Raw genomic sequence first — 17,288 nt, forward strand, 5'->3', positions numbered from 1 at the left:
CCAGAGTGCAGGCTCAGTAGTTGTAGCGCACGGGCTTAGTTGCTCCGCAGCACGTGGGATCTTCCCAGACCAGGGCTCAAACCCGTGTCCCCTGCATTGGCAGGCGGATTCTTAACCACTGCGCCACCAGGGAAGCCCTACGCCTGATTTTAAAATACTAGTGACTGTTTGCCACTAATTACACTGCTAATTTTCTGATGAAGATGTAAACCCTGTACCTCTTTCCAATATTTAGCAGCAGCTTGAGTCTTTATGACTAAAATTAAAATCAACCGGCTGGTGTTGATTTGTTGGCCCTTAGCCAAAGCAGGCATATATTCCTGGGTAGAACTGAATATAAAATTGAGTTTATCAATTCAACTCTGGAAAATAATTAGTATTTAGGCTGTTTAGTAGAGAGTTTCTACTGGCCCCAGGAGTTATGATTTCCTACTTAAGAAAATCCATAATTCTTAAGGAAAGTAGGGTGCATTACTAGAAAGATTTTGGATAAGTGAAAACTCTGATGGCACATAACGGGTCTCACAAACTGTTGTGTCCATCACGTGACAAGCTGTCACCCAAACATAGCCCCAGTTCTGAATAATCTACCAACTGCTTTAGGCAGCTTGCAACTGCCTGATGTACACACCACATTGGAGGAAAGAAGCTCTTCCCAGCTCGTGAGCTGCTGATACTCTAGCATCCTGGAGACGCCATGTCCCTAGGTGCCAGATAGGAGATAACGGATGACGTTCCTTGCCAGGAAAACAGAACTTCTTTGCAAGAAGCCATTTACTGTGGGACCTGCCAACGTGTAAAATACTCTTCCCAGTTTCATGCTTAAGGAGTTCACGAGAACCCTGTGCAAACATATTCAGCACCTCCACTTGCTGGCCGTGGAGCCTGAGAAAAGGGGGCACCCGTCGGGGGAAGGAGACAAGGCTGGGGAGAAGCCGCATTGCGGGCACGGGGTTCCTCAACCCCAGACAGACAGATCTCAGACTCTCATGTGGGAGGGAGCGGCCAGGGCTGGGAGGAAGGTCTCTCTCTGGGCCAAAAGGGACGGACCCCAGCCTACACCAGTGCTCCATCAATACCAACCACGTCACTGCCGTGGGGAAGCAGGCCCAGCCGAGGCTGATTCCTAGCTCCCTGCGGATGCACCGCCCCTGGCAGCGGTAGAGGCCTCCCCCAAGGAGGAGAGCGGTTTTCTCCGGGCGCGGAGAAGGCCCAGAGCCTGTGCTGGGAGACGACCAGGCCACACGGGGCAAAGCAGGCCACCGGCGGTGCCACTTGCTCCTTCACCTTCTCAGCGTGGTTTACCCGCCACTCAGAGAGAAGGACTGTTCGGAGGGAGGGGTAAGTAGGGGCCTTGCCATCCGAGCGTGCCGAGTCCCCGGGAGCCCTGCCCCACGTCATCTGCACGCCGTGGGAACTCCGCCACACCCTCGTGGGGACGCCCCCCTCGGATGGTGATAATCGCCATAGGTGACACACACATCGTCCCTGCAGCGGGCCCGGCATGCTTCTCCGTGCTTCACGGCCGCCCGGGAGGGCAGCGACAATGTCGTCAGCACACACAGCAGAGAAGCGGCAGGAGGCCGGTTAGGGAGCCGCTCAGCTGCTGAGAGCTGGGGTCTGGACCCCGGCCGGCCGCGTTGCTCCGAGCTGAGGAGCCGACCCACGGCGCACGCGGCCTCAGCCTGTGTTCGTTCGTCACCTTCTTCTCTCCAGTCCCTGATGAGGACAGATCAGACTGGCGGCTTTCCTCCAGAGAAGGGCCTTCTGTGCAGGCTTCCGCTGTCCCAGCTGCGCAGGAGAAGTGCTGCATTTTGGCCAAGAATGAAACGGCCCTGTAAGGGGCTAAGCCCTGAACGTGCTGAGCACCGCACGCCCTCGTCTCGTTTCGGGTCCGCTAACGTTCAGTGCCCGTTTCAGAGAAGAGAAGACACAGGAGGAGGAACCGCTGGCCAGAGGCCACTCGGCGAGGAAGCGGGCAGGTGGGTCGTCTGCCTCCAGAGTCCCGGCTCCCGGGGCTGCTCTGTGCTTCCGCCTTAAAGCTACACGCAAAGACTCAGCAGAGTCATGGCCTCTGAGGGTGTGCTCTGCCCCCGTCCCCCCCCCACCCTGCTCCCCCCATCTTGCCTCAGAGTGCTTCCCGGGTGCCGGCCACAGGCTCACAACTGGCCCTCGGTCCTTCACCTGCTGTAGGTCATGGAGGCTGACGTACTTATCCAGCTCAATCACTTTGTCCATCCAGAAGATGTCAGTCATGCCGTGATCCGAGAAGATGATGACGTTGAGGTCGTCCTGCAGCTCCCGCTCCTGTGGGGAGACAGAGGCAGTCGGGACGGCGCCCGGAGGGGAGCCTCTTACACCGGCTGTCTGCCAAAGAGGTGTTTTCAACTACAGGTTATAGGAGGAAGCCTTCTTCCCCAGTTCTGAATTTAATCGTCTGCTTGTCTGCCCTGATAAGACACGGTTCAAAAGCATCGCAGAAGTGCCGCGGGGAAGGGACGGGAGAGCTCAGTGCCCAGCCGATTGGTGCCGCACGTAATGCAGACGAGGCGCCAGCCTTTTAAGACAGCCCTTCTGTGTTCACCCTCTTTGGGTCTCTCAACCAGCTTGTGTGGGAATACGACAACTGTCACTCGCCCGTTCTACACATGTGAAACATTAACCCCACCAAAGTTTAAAAAAATAACATTTTAAGTCAAAGACAAATATCATATGATATCACTTATATATGGAATCTAAAAAAATGATACAAATGAACTTATTTAAAAAACAGAAATAGACTCACAGACAGAAAACAAACTTATGGTTACCGAAGGGAAAGTGGCGGGAGAGGGATAAATTAGGAGTTTGAGATTAACATATACACACTACTTATATAAAATAAACAACAAGGACCTACTGTATGGCACAGGGAACCATATTCAATACCTTGTAATAGCCTAGAATGGAAAAGAACCATATATAATCTATCTATCTATCTATCTATCTGAATCACTTTGCTGTACACCTGAAACTAACACACTAACACAACACTGTAAATCAACTATACTTCAATAAAAAATAAAATTTTAAGAAGTTTAAAAATAATACTTTGCTTAAAGTCATTTAGTAAGGGTATGGCAGGAGCAGGGAGAGAACCCAGGCCTGGGTTCCACACCCACACCAATCTGGTTACCAGACTGAATGGTTTGGTAAAGCATCAGGCCATCTCGCCAGCTGAGCCAGGCGGTAATGCAGATCTGGGTCATCTCAGTGCCACTGGCCTGGCTGTAAGACAAGGGAGCTCGTGGTACCTGGGGAGGCGTCGTGTGAAGAAAAGAGACCCCTCAGACCCTTGAGCTGGCCCAGTCAGCTCTCAGCAGTAAGAAGGAAGACGTCGAGGGGTGTGACAGTCAAGGAGACGGAAGAAGAGCGACAGAGGGAAGGTTAGCCCCGTGGTCCTGGTTTTCGGTCACCTGGATCCACTTGGTCATGTACTTCAGGACGGTGTCCACAGCCCTCAGGGCTTCCTTCCTCTGCGGCGACGAGGGCCCGTAGTGGTGGCCTTCCACGTCGATGCGCTCGTAGTAGATGGCTACCAGGTCCGCCTGGCCACTCCTGCGGAGGGGGCGGGCAGGGTGAGAGCTGAGAGAGGCCCTGCCAGCTTTCTCCCCTCCCGCCCGGCGGTCCTGGCGGAGGCATGGGCGTCCTCCCGCCCCTGCCCTGTGGTCCAGGCACAGCTGATACCTTAAAAAGAACAAGGCGGTTCTCCAAGGGAGAGACAGGAATACTGCACCAAGACGTGCCAGTCCCGAGCACCCTGGTGACAAAAGTCAGAGAGCATGCTTATGGGTCACCTCCCCTCTCAGCTCATCATGGCCCAGGAGTCGGAAGAGGTGGCAACAGGCAGGGGACAGTTCTGATAACTCTCCTCACCACCGGCTGCCATCAGAAGATCAGAGAAAAGAGAAGCGATCATTCAAAAAACGTCTCCTCGGATACGGAGGGTGGGAGGGAGACGCAGGAGGGAGGAGATATGGGGATATATGTATATATATAGCTGATTCACTTTGTTATACAGCAGAAACTAACACACCATTGTAAAGCAATTATGCTCCAATAAAGATGTCAAAAAAAAAAGTCTCCTCCATTATTGCTGGTCTTCGAGGAAGCCTCTAAATAAAACACTAGACTGTAGGTTTCACTGACCCGCAAGAATAAGAACAAGCTTTACCAGGCAACCTTGCAGGAGGCAGACAGGTTTGTGTTTGTGTTCAGGGCCTGACGTCTCTGGGGACCCAGGAAGGGTCAGCTCCAGGGTGGGCACAGGGTGAATTCTAGCACTGACCACACTTTCCGCATCCCAGAAAAACGCCCCCCTCGGCCAGGGTACTGGTGGTAAAAATCCAACTATTTAACCCTCCGTGCGAAGCTGAGACTGAGTGGGAACTAGTGACAAACCTGGAGTAGGAGGCTGAGGGAGTCGGGGAGGCGAGAAAACACCGTGCGATGTGCCCCCTCCTCCGCACAGCGCACAGCTTCCCACTGTGACTGCCCTGCCCACAACGTCCCCCAGAGCACCTGAACAGAGCAACGACGCTGACGACGGTGATGGTGCGGGTAGCAGTAACAGCAACTGACAGAAGAGGAAGCAGTGGAAAAGGAATGAAGGCTAACTCCTCCGTGTGGACTTTAAGGGTTAATAACTAATCCTCTTGGCAGACGGCCTTATTTCTCTTGAAAAACTCTATTTAAACAAACACACAAGCGAGGCGGCCTGGTCTCTCCTGGGGTGGTCTCCCCCGACACTTGGACTGAGAGAACGTGTATCCTCAGCGCCTGTGGTGCCTTGGGCCTTGCAATGCACAGAAGAGGAAAAAGAACCTCACAGTAGCTCCAGAGCGTGGTTTGCACAACCCCGCCCATCCTTCCGGCCTCAGGAAGACGGTGCTTCTTCCAGGAAGCACCCCTGATGCCCGGGCTCAGCTGGGTGGCCCTCCGGGGCACTCCCACGGCTTTCCTGGTTCATCTCTGGGTTGTGATTTTTCACACTGTGCTGTAATTGCCCATTTATGTGTCCTTCCCTCCCCTCTAAATTGCGGCGTTTTTCACCCTGGGATGCATTCATTCTCCATCGTGTCTCAGCTCAGCCTAGGATCTGGCATACAGTAGGAGCTCTGTAACTGCCAGTTGAAGGTATAATAATAGTAAGTGCTCAATAAATGATAGTTATTCTAGGTCAGGCACTATGTTGAGGGCTTTCCATACATTATCCTAATTCATCCTCACAGCAACCCTATCAGGCAGGAATACATTAAACCCGGAGTTCAGCACTGGTGCCCACATCACACAGCTCGTGAGAAGTGGAGCCAGCACTGAGACCCAGGTGGAGCTCCAACACCCTGACCCAAATACTCTGAGAGAACTCAACAGCCCACACCAATGGGGAAACATTCTGCTAAACCCAAATGACCATGCGGAAATGGTTCTTATTCTGCTATAAGAATCCCACCAACCCCAAGAAAGTGGGGCGTGAGACAAGGCAAATGCAGCAGTGAAACTGAGTCACTTTCATTTCTCGGCATGAGCTCTATGTCTGCGGCTTGGATGTGCCTCCAAATTCTGGATCTGAGATGAAAAGCGTCCCTAGAGAAAAGCATTTGCAGATTTTGCAGATGAGGAAATAGGCCAAAAAGGATTCTAGGCCTCACAGACCTCTGAGACATGGCTAGGACTGGAAATGTGAACTTCCCACGTCCAAGGTCAGAACACATGATTCCACCAGCCCGGGCTTTTGAATGTCCACACCGACTCCATTCACTACACGGGGATCGGTTCCAGAGAATGTTCAGCCTGGCGTCTTCCTTCACCATGGTCATACTTGCCAAGAGGGCACAACTTTTAATGGTGCTGTGATGTTCTCGTACCCTGAGGTGTACTTCATCCACAGTTTGGAGGATATACTGGTTTCCAGTTAAGGGAAATTGCTAGTCAAGTGTTCTTTTCTCTTTTTAGAACAAAACAGACTGGCCCTTCTTTAACAAATACCATGTCCACCCTCCTCCACAATGGGGATTGGGGTAAGTTATTATTTGGTTGTTTCTCACAAATAATATTATCATCATTCATACTCGCTACTCTATGAATGACTGATACAAAGGCCCCCTGCATCTACAGACAGCAGAGAACAAAAAGTCACTAAGGGTTCCACACGTGTGCAGGCGGTAGGGAAAAGTTCTAACCTGGGAATGGCATTTTCATACATATCCCTGAACTCTTTTGAGGCCCATGTTCATTACACTGAGGGACTGATGCCATTTCCTCCACCACGTGTGACATAATGGAACTTTCCACAAAATCTTGCCCTCGGATATGTCTCCGCATTTAGCTGCCTTTTGTACTTGTGCCTGTAGCGTCCCAGATGCGCTGGTTCACACAGAACATCCTATGTTTACGTGTGTACACTTCCAGGGTGGGGCTTGTATGTGGGAAAAATTTCACAAGGTTTACTGGTTGCACTAAAGCTCAATGAAATGCTTTCAGGTCACTACATTTTAGACACTTCACCTTATTAATACAGCAGCCACTGGGCTGGCTTCTTTAAGGCTATTTGCCTTAAATCTCCGTGTGATCAGAAAGCTAGTAAGTCTCACAGATTTGCCTGATGGCTTTGTGTTAGGAAGCTGTCAACCCCAGATGCCAGGAACACTGGAATTGCGATGCTTGGGATTCGGGGATTTATACACATGCTTTTTGTGAAAGACGTCTATGTTCGAGCTCATTGATTCATGAGGGACCAGAGTCTTCAAGGGCTAAGAGCTCTTGCCTGTTGGAGTTTAGCTGACAAATTCTTGGTGGCCAGCTGTTTTCCACATGGGTCTGGTCTCCATCACTGGTCAGCTCATTTGTAATGGAGCGGTTGGGTGAGGAGTGATGGGTGGAAACGCTTGCAGATCTGTTATTGGCCATTTATAGCTTTCAGCCCAGGAACCATGCCAGAAGGACATGTGGCCATCAGCCCAATTACCTGAGAGCTGCAAGGGGCCCCCAACCCTGGACTTCAGGGACACCCAGATCTCCCATCACCTTAGGATCCTGTCCAGATTTCTTTTCAATGTAAAGAGTTCAGAATGTCACATCCATTTTCCTTACTGAAGTGGGTTGGAGAGAATTAGGGAGAGAGAAATGGAAGTAGTTTAAAGGAATGGTTGAAGTTGCTGAGTGTTAAAAAAAAAATTGAGGGACTTCCCTGGTGGCACAGTGGTTAAGAATCTGCCTGCCAATGCAGGGGACACGGGTTTGAGCCCTGGTCCGGGAAGATCCCACATGCCACACAGCAACTAAGCCTGTGTGCCACAACTACTGAGGCTGCGATCTAGAGCCCACGAGCCACAACTACTGAGCCCGTGTGCCACAACTACTGAAGCCCACGCACCTAGAGCCCGTGCTTCACAAGAGAAGCCACCACAATGAGAAGCCTGTGCACCGCAACAAAGAGTCGCCCCCTCTCGCCGCAACTAGAGAAAGCCCGCACGCAGCAACGAAGACCCAACCCAGCAAAAAATAAATACATACATACATTTAAAAAAAAAAATTGAAAACTTAGAAATAAGTCAGTTTCCCTGACACACTCTTGTGTGCTATTCAGACCATTACTGATTTCTGCATTTTTCAAACTGGGTGTGATAGTTCCATGTGGAAGAGAAAAAAAAAAAAAGGTTCTATGTTCTAATATGCTAATAGGCTTTGTACATTTCCAAGAAGATGGCAGAGTAGGCAATTTTTCCAAACTTATTCCATCAAAGATCTTCCTTCTTTTGTCAAAAACTTATATCTTCGGAGAGTCAGGCATTCACTATATCATGATTAGAGAAACGCTGACATTCACATTGCTTCTCTATTTTCCATCAACACAAAGAAGAAAGTCCTAAACCCCTGGGGACTTCCTTGCTCTCAATTCAACGTTTCCAAAGAGTGCCCCTACCTAAAATTACTCAACGCACAATCATTCTCTACTAGAGGGTAGCAATCACCATGTGAGAGGCTTACTACCTCTCTGAGACATATTTCACCTATACCAAGCCTTCTTAATCCACTTTAGCATTCATTATTGGTCCTGGAAACAGGAAGAACAGTGGCATGGCTAAGGATTTGGGACACTTACTTGAAGAAGTCAAGAGCATCGCTGACTGCATTGGCAAAATTGATATCCGTTGGGACATTTTTATATTCTAGGCAGTAAGTAGGTCTGACACCAAGAATCTCAACCTCACAGCCTAAGAAGGAAAAAGATGGTAAACGGTTACTTTCTTCAATAATCAAGGTAGGGTTATGAGCCTATTTTAGGAAGCAAATACCATTAGTCAAAACAAAAATTTGTGTTCCTTTTCATGAAATAAAAGAATGTATTATTGATAAGTGGTGTATTTAACTCTAATTTTGTTTAACTGGAGCAGAGGCTCTTGAATGTCATTCCTATACAGCACTGGTGTCTCATGACAGGGACTAGCAAAAATTGGTTAATGGTTGTCTTTCCCAATTTGAAACAACAATAACAAAAATTAGTTAGTACACAGAATGTCTCAATTAAAACTTTTTTCTATAGATTTTTTTATAACTACTAATTCTTCTAGTGCATCTTTGCCTATTCTAGAACCAAGTATGAGGTAATATCTGATTAGCCTGGGAATAAGAAACTAAAGACTTCACTAGTCTAACTGGACTCAGAAGTACTGCACTGATGGGCAAGTCTAAAAATCACTGAGTTAAAGCAAGGATCCTGAGCCATGCCCTTACCTCTCCCAAAATGAAGTAAAAGAATGAAAGGCATTCAGATGTTAGGAGCTGCTGTGGCCTCAGCTTTTCTGCCCCAGGCCCCTGAACAAGTTGAAATGGTTGCCCCGAGGAAGAGACATCCAACCTCATTATCAAAAAATAGGGCAGGAGAGGAATGTGCCAGTCTCAGTTTGTTAGTTGGGTGTATTTATTGGGCACCTACTATGAACTAGTCACTATGTTCAGACATAGTGTCTCCATCCTGTGGCATCCCAGAATCTAGCCTAGGAGGAGGAGGATTCCGTGCAAACAGTGTAATAGTTGAAGTCTAAAGTGAAGTGCACATTTACTGGGTGGTGAGGGAACTCAGACAAGGCACATTTAATTCAGATGTTATTTCCTTCTGGAAGCTCTCCTCGAATCCCCGTGTTGGGCTCAGTCTTACAGACTGTGTCTGGCCGATGCGTTGGGGTTAGAAGTGGGAAGAAAGGGACGTCCAAGCAAAGACAGTAGCGGAAGCAAAAGTTCAAAGTGAGAAACAATAAGGTGTGTGTGTGTAGAACAGCAAGCACGGTAACGTTCCCAGGCAAGGGGGGTCTGGAGACCAGATGGTGAGCTTTCTTGTAGCCCAGAGAAAATGATTCCCACTTACACTTGGTATGATCCTTATGAATCCTATAAAATAGCTGATGGTGCCTTCATTTTACACAGGAGGAACTGAGTCGAAAAGGTGAAGAGACTTCCCCATTGTCTCAGGGCAATAATGAGGAAGAGCTAACATTTGAATCTAGTTTTATCTGACTCCAAAACTTTAGGTATTCTTTTAAAACAGTATCTGACGAATTCAGATGTGCAAGGAAAGACATTATGGACATTAAGGACAGACAGACATTTTTCCATACTATTAAGAGTTACTCAAGCTTATCAAGAAATAAGTCAAAATAAAAGAACCCAAGAATGAATAAGATAGGGTTTTAAAATAAACAGCAGTAAACGATGAAATCACAAAATATAGTTAAGTATTAGTAATATTAATGTAGTTATGTGAGAATATTTTATTGAAAAATAAGGTGCATATTTTAAAAAAATGTTTAATGTAATAACCTGGATCTAAAGTTCCCAATTATTTCAACAAAAATGAAAGGAAAAGCATTTTCATTGTTGTTGGAGGGAAGGGGTGGTCAATATATAGTATTCATTCTATAGATTAGTGTTCAGACATTGATTTAAAAGTTTGGAATATACAGAAGAAAGTTGTATGCATAACTTCGAAATTACTAAAGGAAGAAAAAGAAGCATACAAAATTAATCAAATATCAAAGTACATGAAAAGTAAAAAAAAGGAAATATCTAGGAAGCACTAATATTGAAAGCATAATAAAAGAGAAAATCAAATATATTCATTTCAAAATAAATGTGAATGGGTTGCACTCTACAAGAATGTCAACATGAAGTAACTATAAACTATTTTTAAAATTTACAGGTTAAGTAAAATGACATAGCAAGGTTAGATATAAAAGAATAGACCAAATAAACTCCCCCAAAAGTAAACCAAAAAAATCAGCTCTATCAATAGTATTAAAGTTGATTATGGTCTCAAAAGCCTGAAACAGCTACAAATCCACATTAATAGTTTAGAATGTAAATGAGTATTTATATATCATAAATATACACAAATATACATAATTATTATTAAAGAATTCTTATAAGAATGGAATTGTTATAAAAACACAAAAGTTGGAAAAACTGATCATATCCTCATCCACAAAGAAAATCTCATTAACTTCCAAAAGAGTAGAAATTATACAGCACATTGCATATTATCTGACCACAGGTAATAAAACTGTAAATTAATTATAACAATTAACTAGAAATAAATCCAACTCCTTATAAATAAAAAAGAAAACCTTTATGAAACGATGTAAAGGGGAAATGAAAACTTGACTGACAGGCTAGTTATTAACAGTGAAAATTCTACATTTCAAAACTTCATGGGGGGACTTCCCTGGAGGTCCAGTGGTAAAGAATCTGCCTTGCAGTGCAGGAGATGCAGGTTCAATCCCCCGTCAGGGAGCTAAGATCCCGCATGTCGCGGGGCAACTAAGCCCACGTGCCACAACTACTGAGCTCACACGCCTCAACTAGAACCCGCGCGCCACAACTACAGAACCCACGTGCCCTGGAGTCCGTGAGCCACAACTAGAGAAGAGGAAACCCACACGCCACAACTAGAGAAAAGCCCGGGCACCACAACAGAAGATCCCACATGCCTCAACGAAGATCCTGCGTGCTGCGACTAAGACCATATGCAGCCAAAAATAAATAAAATTAATAAATAAATAATAAATAAATCTTAAAAAAAAAAAAACTTCATGGGACACATTTTCATTTAGGTCCAAAGCAAATCAGGAGCGCTGTCATCACCGCTATAATTTGTTACTGTTATAGAACTTCTTATCAAGGCAATTAACAACAAACAGAAATGTAAAATGAGTGCTGGAAATCAGGAGGCATGCATGAGTGTTCCTCTATGGGAACATTTTTTTTTAAATTTTGTCTGTAACCCTTGGCAAAATACTCATTTTGCTTCATGACACGGTACAGAACACATACTCTCACAGAGGAAACAGAAGTTTCACTAAAATATGAGCAAAGCACGCTAATACTTTTCTATTCTATTCTATTCTGTTTTATGTGGGTTTTTTAAAACACTGGTTAACGATCCACAAATTGATGTCACTGTCCGTTATGAATCAAGACCAGTGTTTGAAAAACACCAATATGAGGCACACAACCAGGAGTGGATTTCGGGGTCACTCTGCTCCAGAGTGGCAATGTTCGGCAATATTTATATAATTTTTATTGTATACATGCTTTTCCTTGAAAACCACTTCAGAGAACATATTCTAAGAAAATAAGTTTGTATATACAAGCACCTTTATTACAATATTATTTAGAATATAAAATGAAGAAGCAATTTAAACATTTGGTAATAAAGGTATGGTTAAATTACACACATCCAAATAATGAAATACCATGCAGGCATATAAAATTATTATGCCATTTGTATTTACTGCCATACTATTTTAAGTGAAAAAAGGCTAGTAAATAGTTTGTGAAGGATGATCTCATTTTTGTAAATATTTAAAGCATATTTAGGGCTTCCCTGGTGGTGCAGTGGTTAAGAATCTGCCTGCCAACGCAGGGGACATGGGTTCGAGCCCTGGTCCGGGAAGATCCCACATGCCACGGAGCAACTAAGCCCATGTGCCACAACTACTGAGCCTACACTCTAGAGCCCGAGAGCCACAACCACTGAAGCCCACACGCCACAACTACTGAAGCCCACGTGCCTAGAGCCGGTGCTCCGCAGCAAGAGAAGCCACCGCAATGAGAAGCCCACACACCGCAACGAAGAGTAGTCCCCGCTCACTGCAACTAGAGAAAGCCTGCGTGCAGCAATGAAGACCCAACACAGCCAAAAATAAATAAATAAATAAATAAATTTATTTTTTAAAAAAGCATATTTATGTCTAAGAAAGAGTGGAAGTGAATATAACAAAATATAAGACGGTAAAATTTGTGTGGCTGGCTTGGTAAGACTTTTTTTGGCTAAACTGAAGCCATTCTGAACTTCTTTCTTCCTTCCCATCCCTTACTAAAGAAAGAGGAAAGCTTTCTCATCTGCCCAGGGTCCCTTGTGAGTAGGAATGGTCATGTGACTCACTACTGGCATTGAGATCTGCTGAGATGCTTAGAGTGGGAGGCTGTGCTTTGATATGAAAAAATTAACATGAGTTGCTAGCACTACCTCTTTTCTTCTTTTGCAGTTTGGAATGTAGGTTGTAAGGACATGATCCCTGGACCGGCAGCAACCATTCTGAAACCATGAGTCAACAAGCATGAAGGTAAAAAGTTAGTACGCTAATATAGAGCAGAAGGATAGAAAGAGCCTAGGTTTTTAAAATGACATTGTTAAACAGCTGAACTACATAAAGTACATACTTCTTATGTGATACAAATAAATTCCTATATGTTGAGTCACTGTTGGCTAGGTTTTCTAAAACTTGCAGTAGATAGTTCATAACTGATACAGAAGGATCACAGTTGACTTTTATATTCTTATTATTGCTTATTGAACTGAACTAACTTTCCTAAAATAAATATCTGTTATTTTTGTAATAAGAAACCAAAAACATGTTTTTAGTGATAACTTCCAGCTTCCTTCTAATATACCCATTAGGACACAAAAGTTCTATTGTATGAATATCCAGTTTTTAAAAATTATGAATAATGCTGATATAAACATTCTTGTACATGTTCTTTGATGCACTTAGGTATGCATTTCTGTTGTAATATGTGTAGGAGTAGAATTGCTAGATTTGGGGTATGCATATGTTCACCTTTATTAGATAATGCCAAATAGGTTTTCAAAGTTGCTATATTAATTTGCTCCTCCTGGCACTATATGAGACTTTGTTACTCCACCCTTGTCATCACTTGGATGTATAACTATTAATTTCCATTTAAGAATGACTTTATTTGAAAAAAAAAAAAAAAAGAATGACTTTATTTGCATCCCACAATCCAAATATCCGTAGTTACTTCTTCTTTGAACCATGAGTTATTTAGAAGTCTCTGGTTATTTTACAAATATATAGAATTAAAATTTTTCTTTTTATTATTGATTATACTTTAATTACACTGTAGTCAGAGAACACATTCTGCATGATTTCATACAGTTCCAATTTGTTGAGAAATGCTTTATGGCTAAAATATGGTCATTTTTGACAAATGTTCCATGTGTACTTGGGAATAATGTGTATTTAGTGGTAGTTGGGTACAGTGTTCTAGTAATATCAATTACGTAAATATGTTAATTATGTTACATAAATTTTCTGTATTCTTCTGGGTTTTTTTTTTTGTTTTTGGGGGGGTTTTTTTTGTTTTTTTTTTTGTTTTTTTTTTAATTTATGGCTGTGTTGGGTCTTCGTTTCTGGGCGAGGGTCTTCTCCAGTTGCGGCAAGTGGGGGCCACTCCTCATCGCAGTGCGCGGGCCTCTCACTATCGCGGCCTCTCCTGCTACGGAGCACAGGCTCCAGACGCGCAGGCTCAGCAGTTGTGGCTCACAGGCCCAGTTGCTCCACGGCATGTGGGACCCTCCCAGACCAGGGCCCAAACCCGCGTCCCCTGCACCGGCAGGCAGACTCTCAACCACTGCGCCACCAGGGAAGCCCTGCTTTTTTATTTTCTTATATTATCAGTTACTGAGAAAGATGTCTTAAAACTTACTATCATTGTGAACTTACCCATTTCTCCTTTTGGTTTTATCAATATTTGCTTTATTTATTTTGAGATTGTGTAATTAGGAGCATGAAAATTTAGAATTATTACAACTTCTTGGTAGACTGAACTTTATATCAACGTGAACTGTCTTTCTTCATCTTAAAAATAGTCTAAGCTTAGAGTCTGCACCGACTGATGTTATAGCTGCACCAGCTCTCCTTTGCTGAGTGTGTGCTATGTCTTTTAAAAATGCTATTACTTTCAACTTTTCTGCATACTTACATTTAATGTACATCTTTTATAAGCAGCATATATTAGTTTTTACTTTTATCCAGTCTGATAGTTGTTTTTAATGTAAATTTCTATTAAAGTTTAACATAGATACATACAAAGTGAATAAATGATACGTGTGCTGTTCATCCTGACAAAGTAAATGCAGCTGTGTAGCCAGCACCCAGATCAGGACACAGAACATAACCTTCACATACAGGCACCTCCTCATGCCCCCTTTTAGTCACTGCTCTGCCAAGTGTAAACACTATTCTAACACTGTAGATTAGTTTTACCTGCTTTTGAACTTTATATAAATAGACTCATTCAGATTAATTGGAGTATTTAATGAAATATTAGTTAAAAAAAATAAACGTTTACTTGCAATGTACTTAAGGAAATTTTTATGTTTAAATCAGCCACCTAAATACATGTCTTGTATTCATTACACATTTGACAGTTTTTCTCTCCTTTCTTAATTCCTTTTGGATTATGTATGTATGATTATTATTGTTCCTTTTCCTCTCCTCTATTACCTTGCTATTTGTAAATTTTAATTAATCTCTTTCTGGAATAGTGCCCTAGAGATGATTTTTAAAAATTGAAATATTGGTCAATCGAAATCTAATATAAATTTGCACTCCCACAACTTCCCAGGCAATGCAAAGACATTTGAACACTTTAACTTTGAATTTTACATTTCTCCTACCTTCTGTGCTTCTGTTGTCATGTATTTCCATTCTGTATGGGTTTTTGATCTAAAAATTATTATTACTACTATTATTATTAATTTAGTTTTTCCTACACATTTACCCTTTCTGTGGCTCTTCATCCCTTCCTCCATCTCCGTGCTTCCATTTGTGACAATTTTCCTTCCACCTTAAGAATTTAGCATTTCCTCCACTCTAAACGTGCTGGCAATAAATTCTCTCAGTGTTCTGTCTCTAGAAAAAGTCATTATTTTGCCTTCCTTTTTTAAAAAAAAAAATTTACTTATTTGGCTGCGCTGGGTCCTAGTTGTGGCACGCAGGATCTATTTCCCTGACCAGGGATTGAACCCAGGCCCCCTGCATTGGGAGCACGGAGTCTTAACCACTGAACCACCTGGGAAGTCCCTTGCCTTCATTTTTGAGGGATATTTTCACTGGATATAGAACTGATCATTATTTTTCTTTTATCATTTGGGGATACCATTCTATTGTCTTTCTGGATTCCAGTATTTCTGTTGGAAAGTCAGCTGTCAGTCTTATCCCTGCTTCTTTGAACAATTTTCTATTGCTGCTTTTAAGTTTTTCTCATTTCTGTGGTATCAGCAGTTCTGAAATTCATGGGTTTCACAGCACTTCTTGAGTCTATGATTTGATATTTCTTGTCTGTTTCAGAAAGTTCTCAAACTTTATCTCTCAAATATTACTTGTGTCTCATCCTCTCTCTCTAATCCTTCTGTGGCCTCTTCACTATGTCCCATATGTCTCGAACATTCTTTTCTGCCTTTTTCATCTTTTTGCCTATTTAAGCTGGAGAGCTGTCTTCAGTTATAGAGTTCACTTTTTAAAAAAGATTCTAGTTTACTAGTGCAAGTCTCCATTTTGTCATTTAGTTCTTTTATCATAGCTCTCTTTAAAGTCATATCAGTATCTGGACTAGTGGGTTTGAGTCTGTTGTCCACTATTTTTCTCTTGATTTTTCAGTCAAGACTTGTCTGTTTATTTCTCCTGAGTTTCCAGTCAGGACTTGTTTTCCCATATTCTGGTTATTTTTTATAACTGAATGCTGCATATTGTATACGAAAAATTGTAGATATCATTTGACACTCCATATGTTGTTATCTTTTTCTAGAGAGCACAGGCTTTTTGCTTACAAAGGGCACCTAGGCTATAGGCAGACCGTCTTAACCCAGAGTGGATTTAGCCAGGGATTAAGATGACTCAAAGCTCAGCTTGGGCTTTATGAAGGCTTCAGTCCTCCAGAGGGTTTCACCCCTAGTTTACTTCTAGCTCCTTCTTACTCCAAGGGCTTTGTCCTTTATTGTCCCAACTGAAAGTCTAGGATGTTTACTAGATCTCTTCTGCTTGGTGGCCCGTGAACTCCAATTTTTGTCATTTCCCCCGTCCTGTGATTCTGTCAAAACCTCAGTTCAGTTTCTTAGTCTCTCAGCTGCTGCTTCAGCGATCAGTGTTTAAATGCAGGGGAGACATGGTGCCAATTGCCAGATACACCTTGTTCTCTAGGTCTTAGTCTGTCTCTGATCCATCACACTGTGTGCGCGTGCACGCGCGCACACACACACACGGAGTCCAGCAGCGTTTTCAGTTGTTGCTGGCGAGAAGAGTTGTTTCAAAGTGGCTTTGCCTGTCATTGTACCAGTGGAACCCCAAATTTCAATAAATGATTTTTTAAAATAAAAAGTTACATTTTATTGGAAATGCATCTCATAATGAAAGGAATAGGATGCTTTTAAAAATCAGTTTGTATATCCATGGATGAATATGACTGATCTCTAGAATGAGACAAGTTCAGAATCCATTCTATTTGTTAAATCTAAGTGATAAGAAAGTTGTTTACATAAATAAGTAGATGGAAATAGAAGTACTCTGTCATTTAATTCTTTGAATGGCTTCTTTGAATGCCAACATTCACATAGCGATCTATCATCATAAATTTTTAAATCGTGTTTCAGCTGACAACTCAATTAAGTTTTTCTTAAATAATTTAAAAGAGAGCATTGGAAAATACTTGACTATTTTTACGTTTTGTTATTTTGTCACTAGATGCATTCTTTTCTATACACCTACACCAACATTTTGAACTGTTTCTTTGTTTGGCCCTGGAGGCTTTTATATACTGAGGCGATGCACCTTAGTAAGGTTCTTGATTGCTGAGGGGTACTCCTTTCTTATATAAAGTAGGAAAAGGACATGTTTTTAATCAGGACAATTTTTGCAATATATATGAAAGTTGATGACCTTAAAACAGAT

At 43.1% G+C, this 17,288-nt stretch overlaps 1 protein-coding gene across 4 annotated transcripts in view; it reads right to left on the reverse strand.

Moving 5' to 3' along the window:
- ENPP6 (ectonucleotide pyrophosphatase/phosphodiesterase 6) overlaps positions 1 to 17,288 on the reverse strand; it is a 94,864-nt gene that overhangs the window by 22,007 nt on the left and 55,569 nt on the right. For all 4 annotated transcript variants that reach the window (XR_011072163.1, XM_068532257.1, XM_068532259.1 and 1 more), the window contains exons 3-5: positions 8,144 to 8,255; positions 3,456 to 3,597; positions 2,128 to 2,307 (exon numbers count right to left, since the gene is read on the reverse strand). Coding sequence is in view for 3 of the 4 variants with exons in the window: in XM_068532257.1 (XP_068388358.1) it covers positions 2,128 to 2,307; positions 3,456 to 3,597; positions 8,144 to 8,255 (434 nt within the window). In the remaining variant the exon portion in view is untranslated. The remainder of the gene's footprint in view (positions 1 to 2,127; positions 2,308 to 3,455; positions 3,598 to 8,143; positions 8,256 to 17,288) is intronic.

Source organism: Eschrichtius robustus, chromosome 21 (assembly GCF_028021215.1).
Source record: "Eschrichtius robustus isolate mEscRob2 chromosome 21, mEscRob2.pri, whole genome shotgun sequence".
NCBI classification, from domain to species: Eukaryota; Metazoa; Chordata; class Mammalia; order Artiodactyla; family Eschrichtiidae; genus Eschrichtius; species Eschrichtius robustus.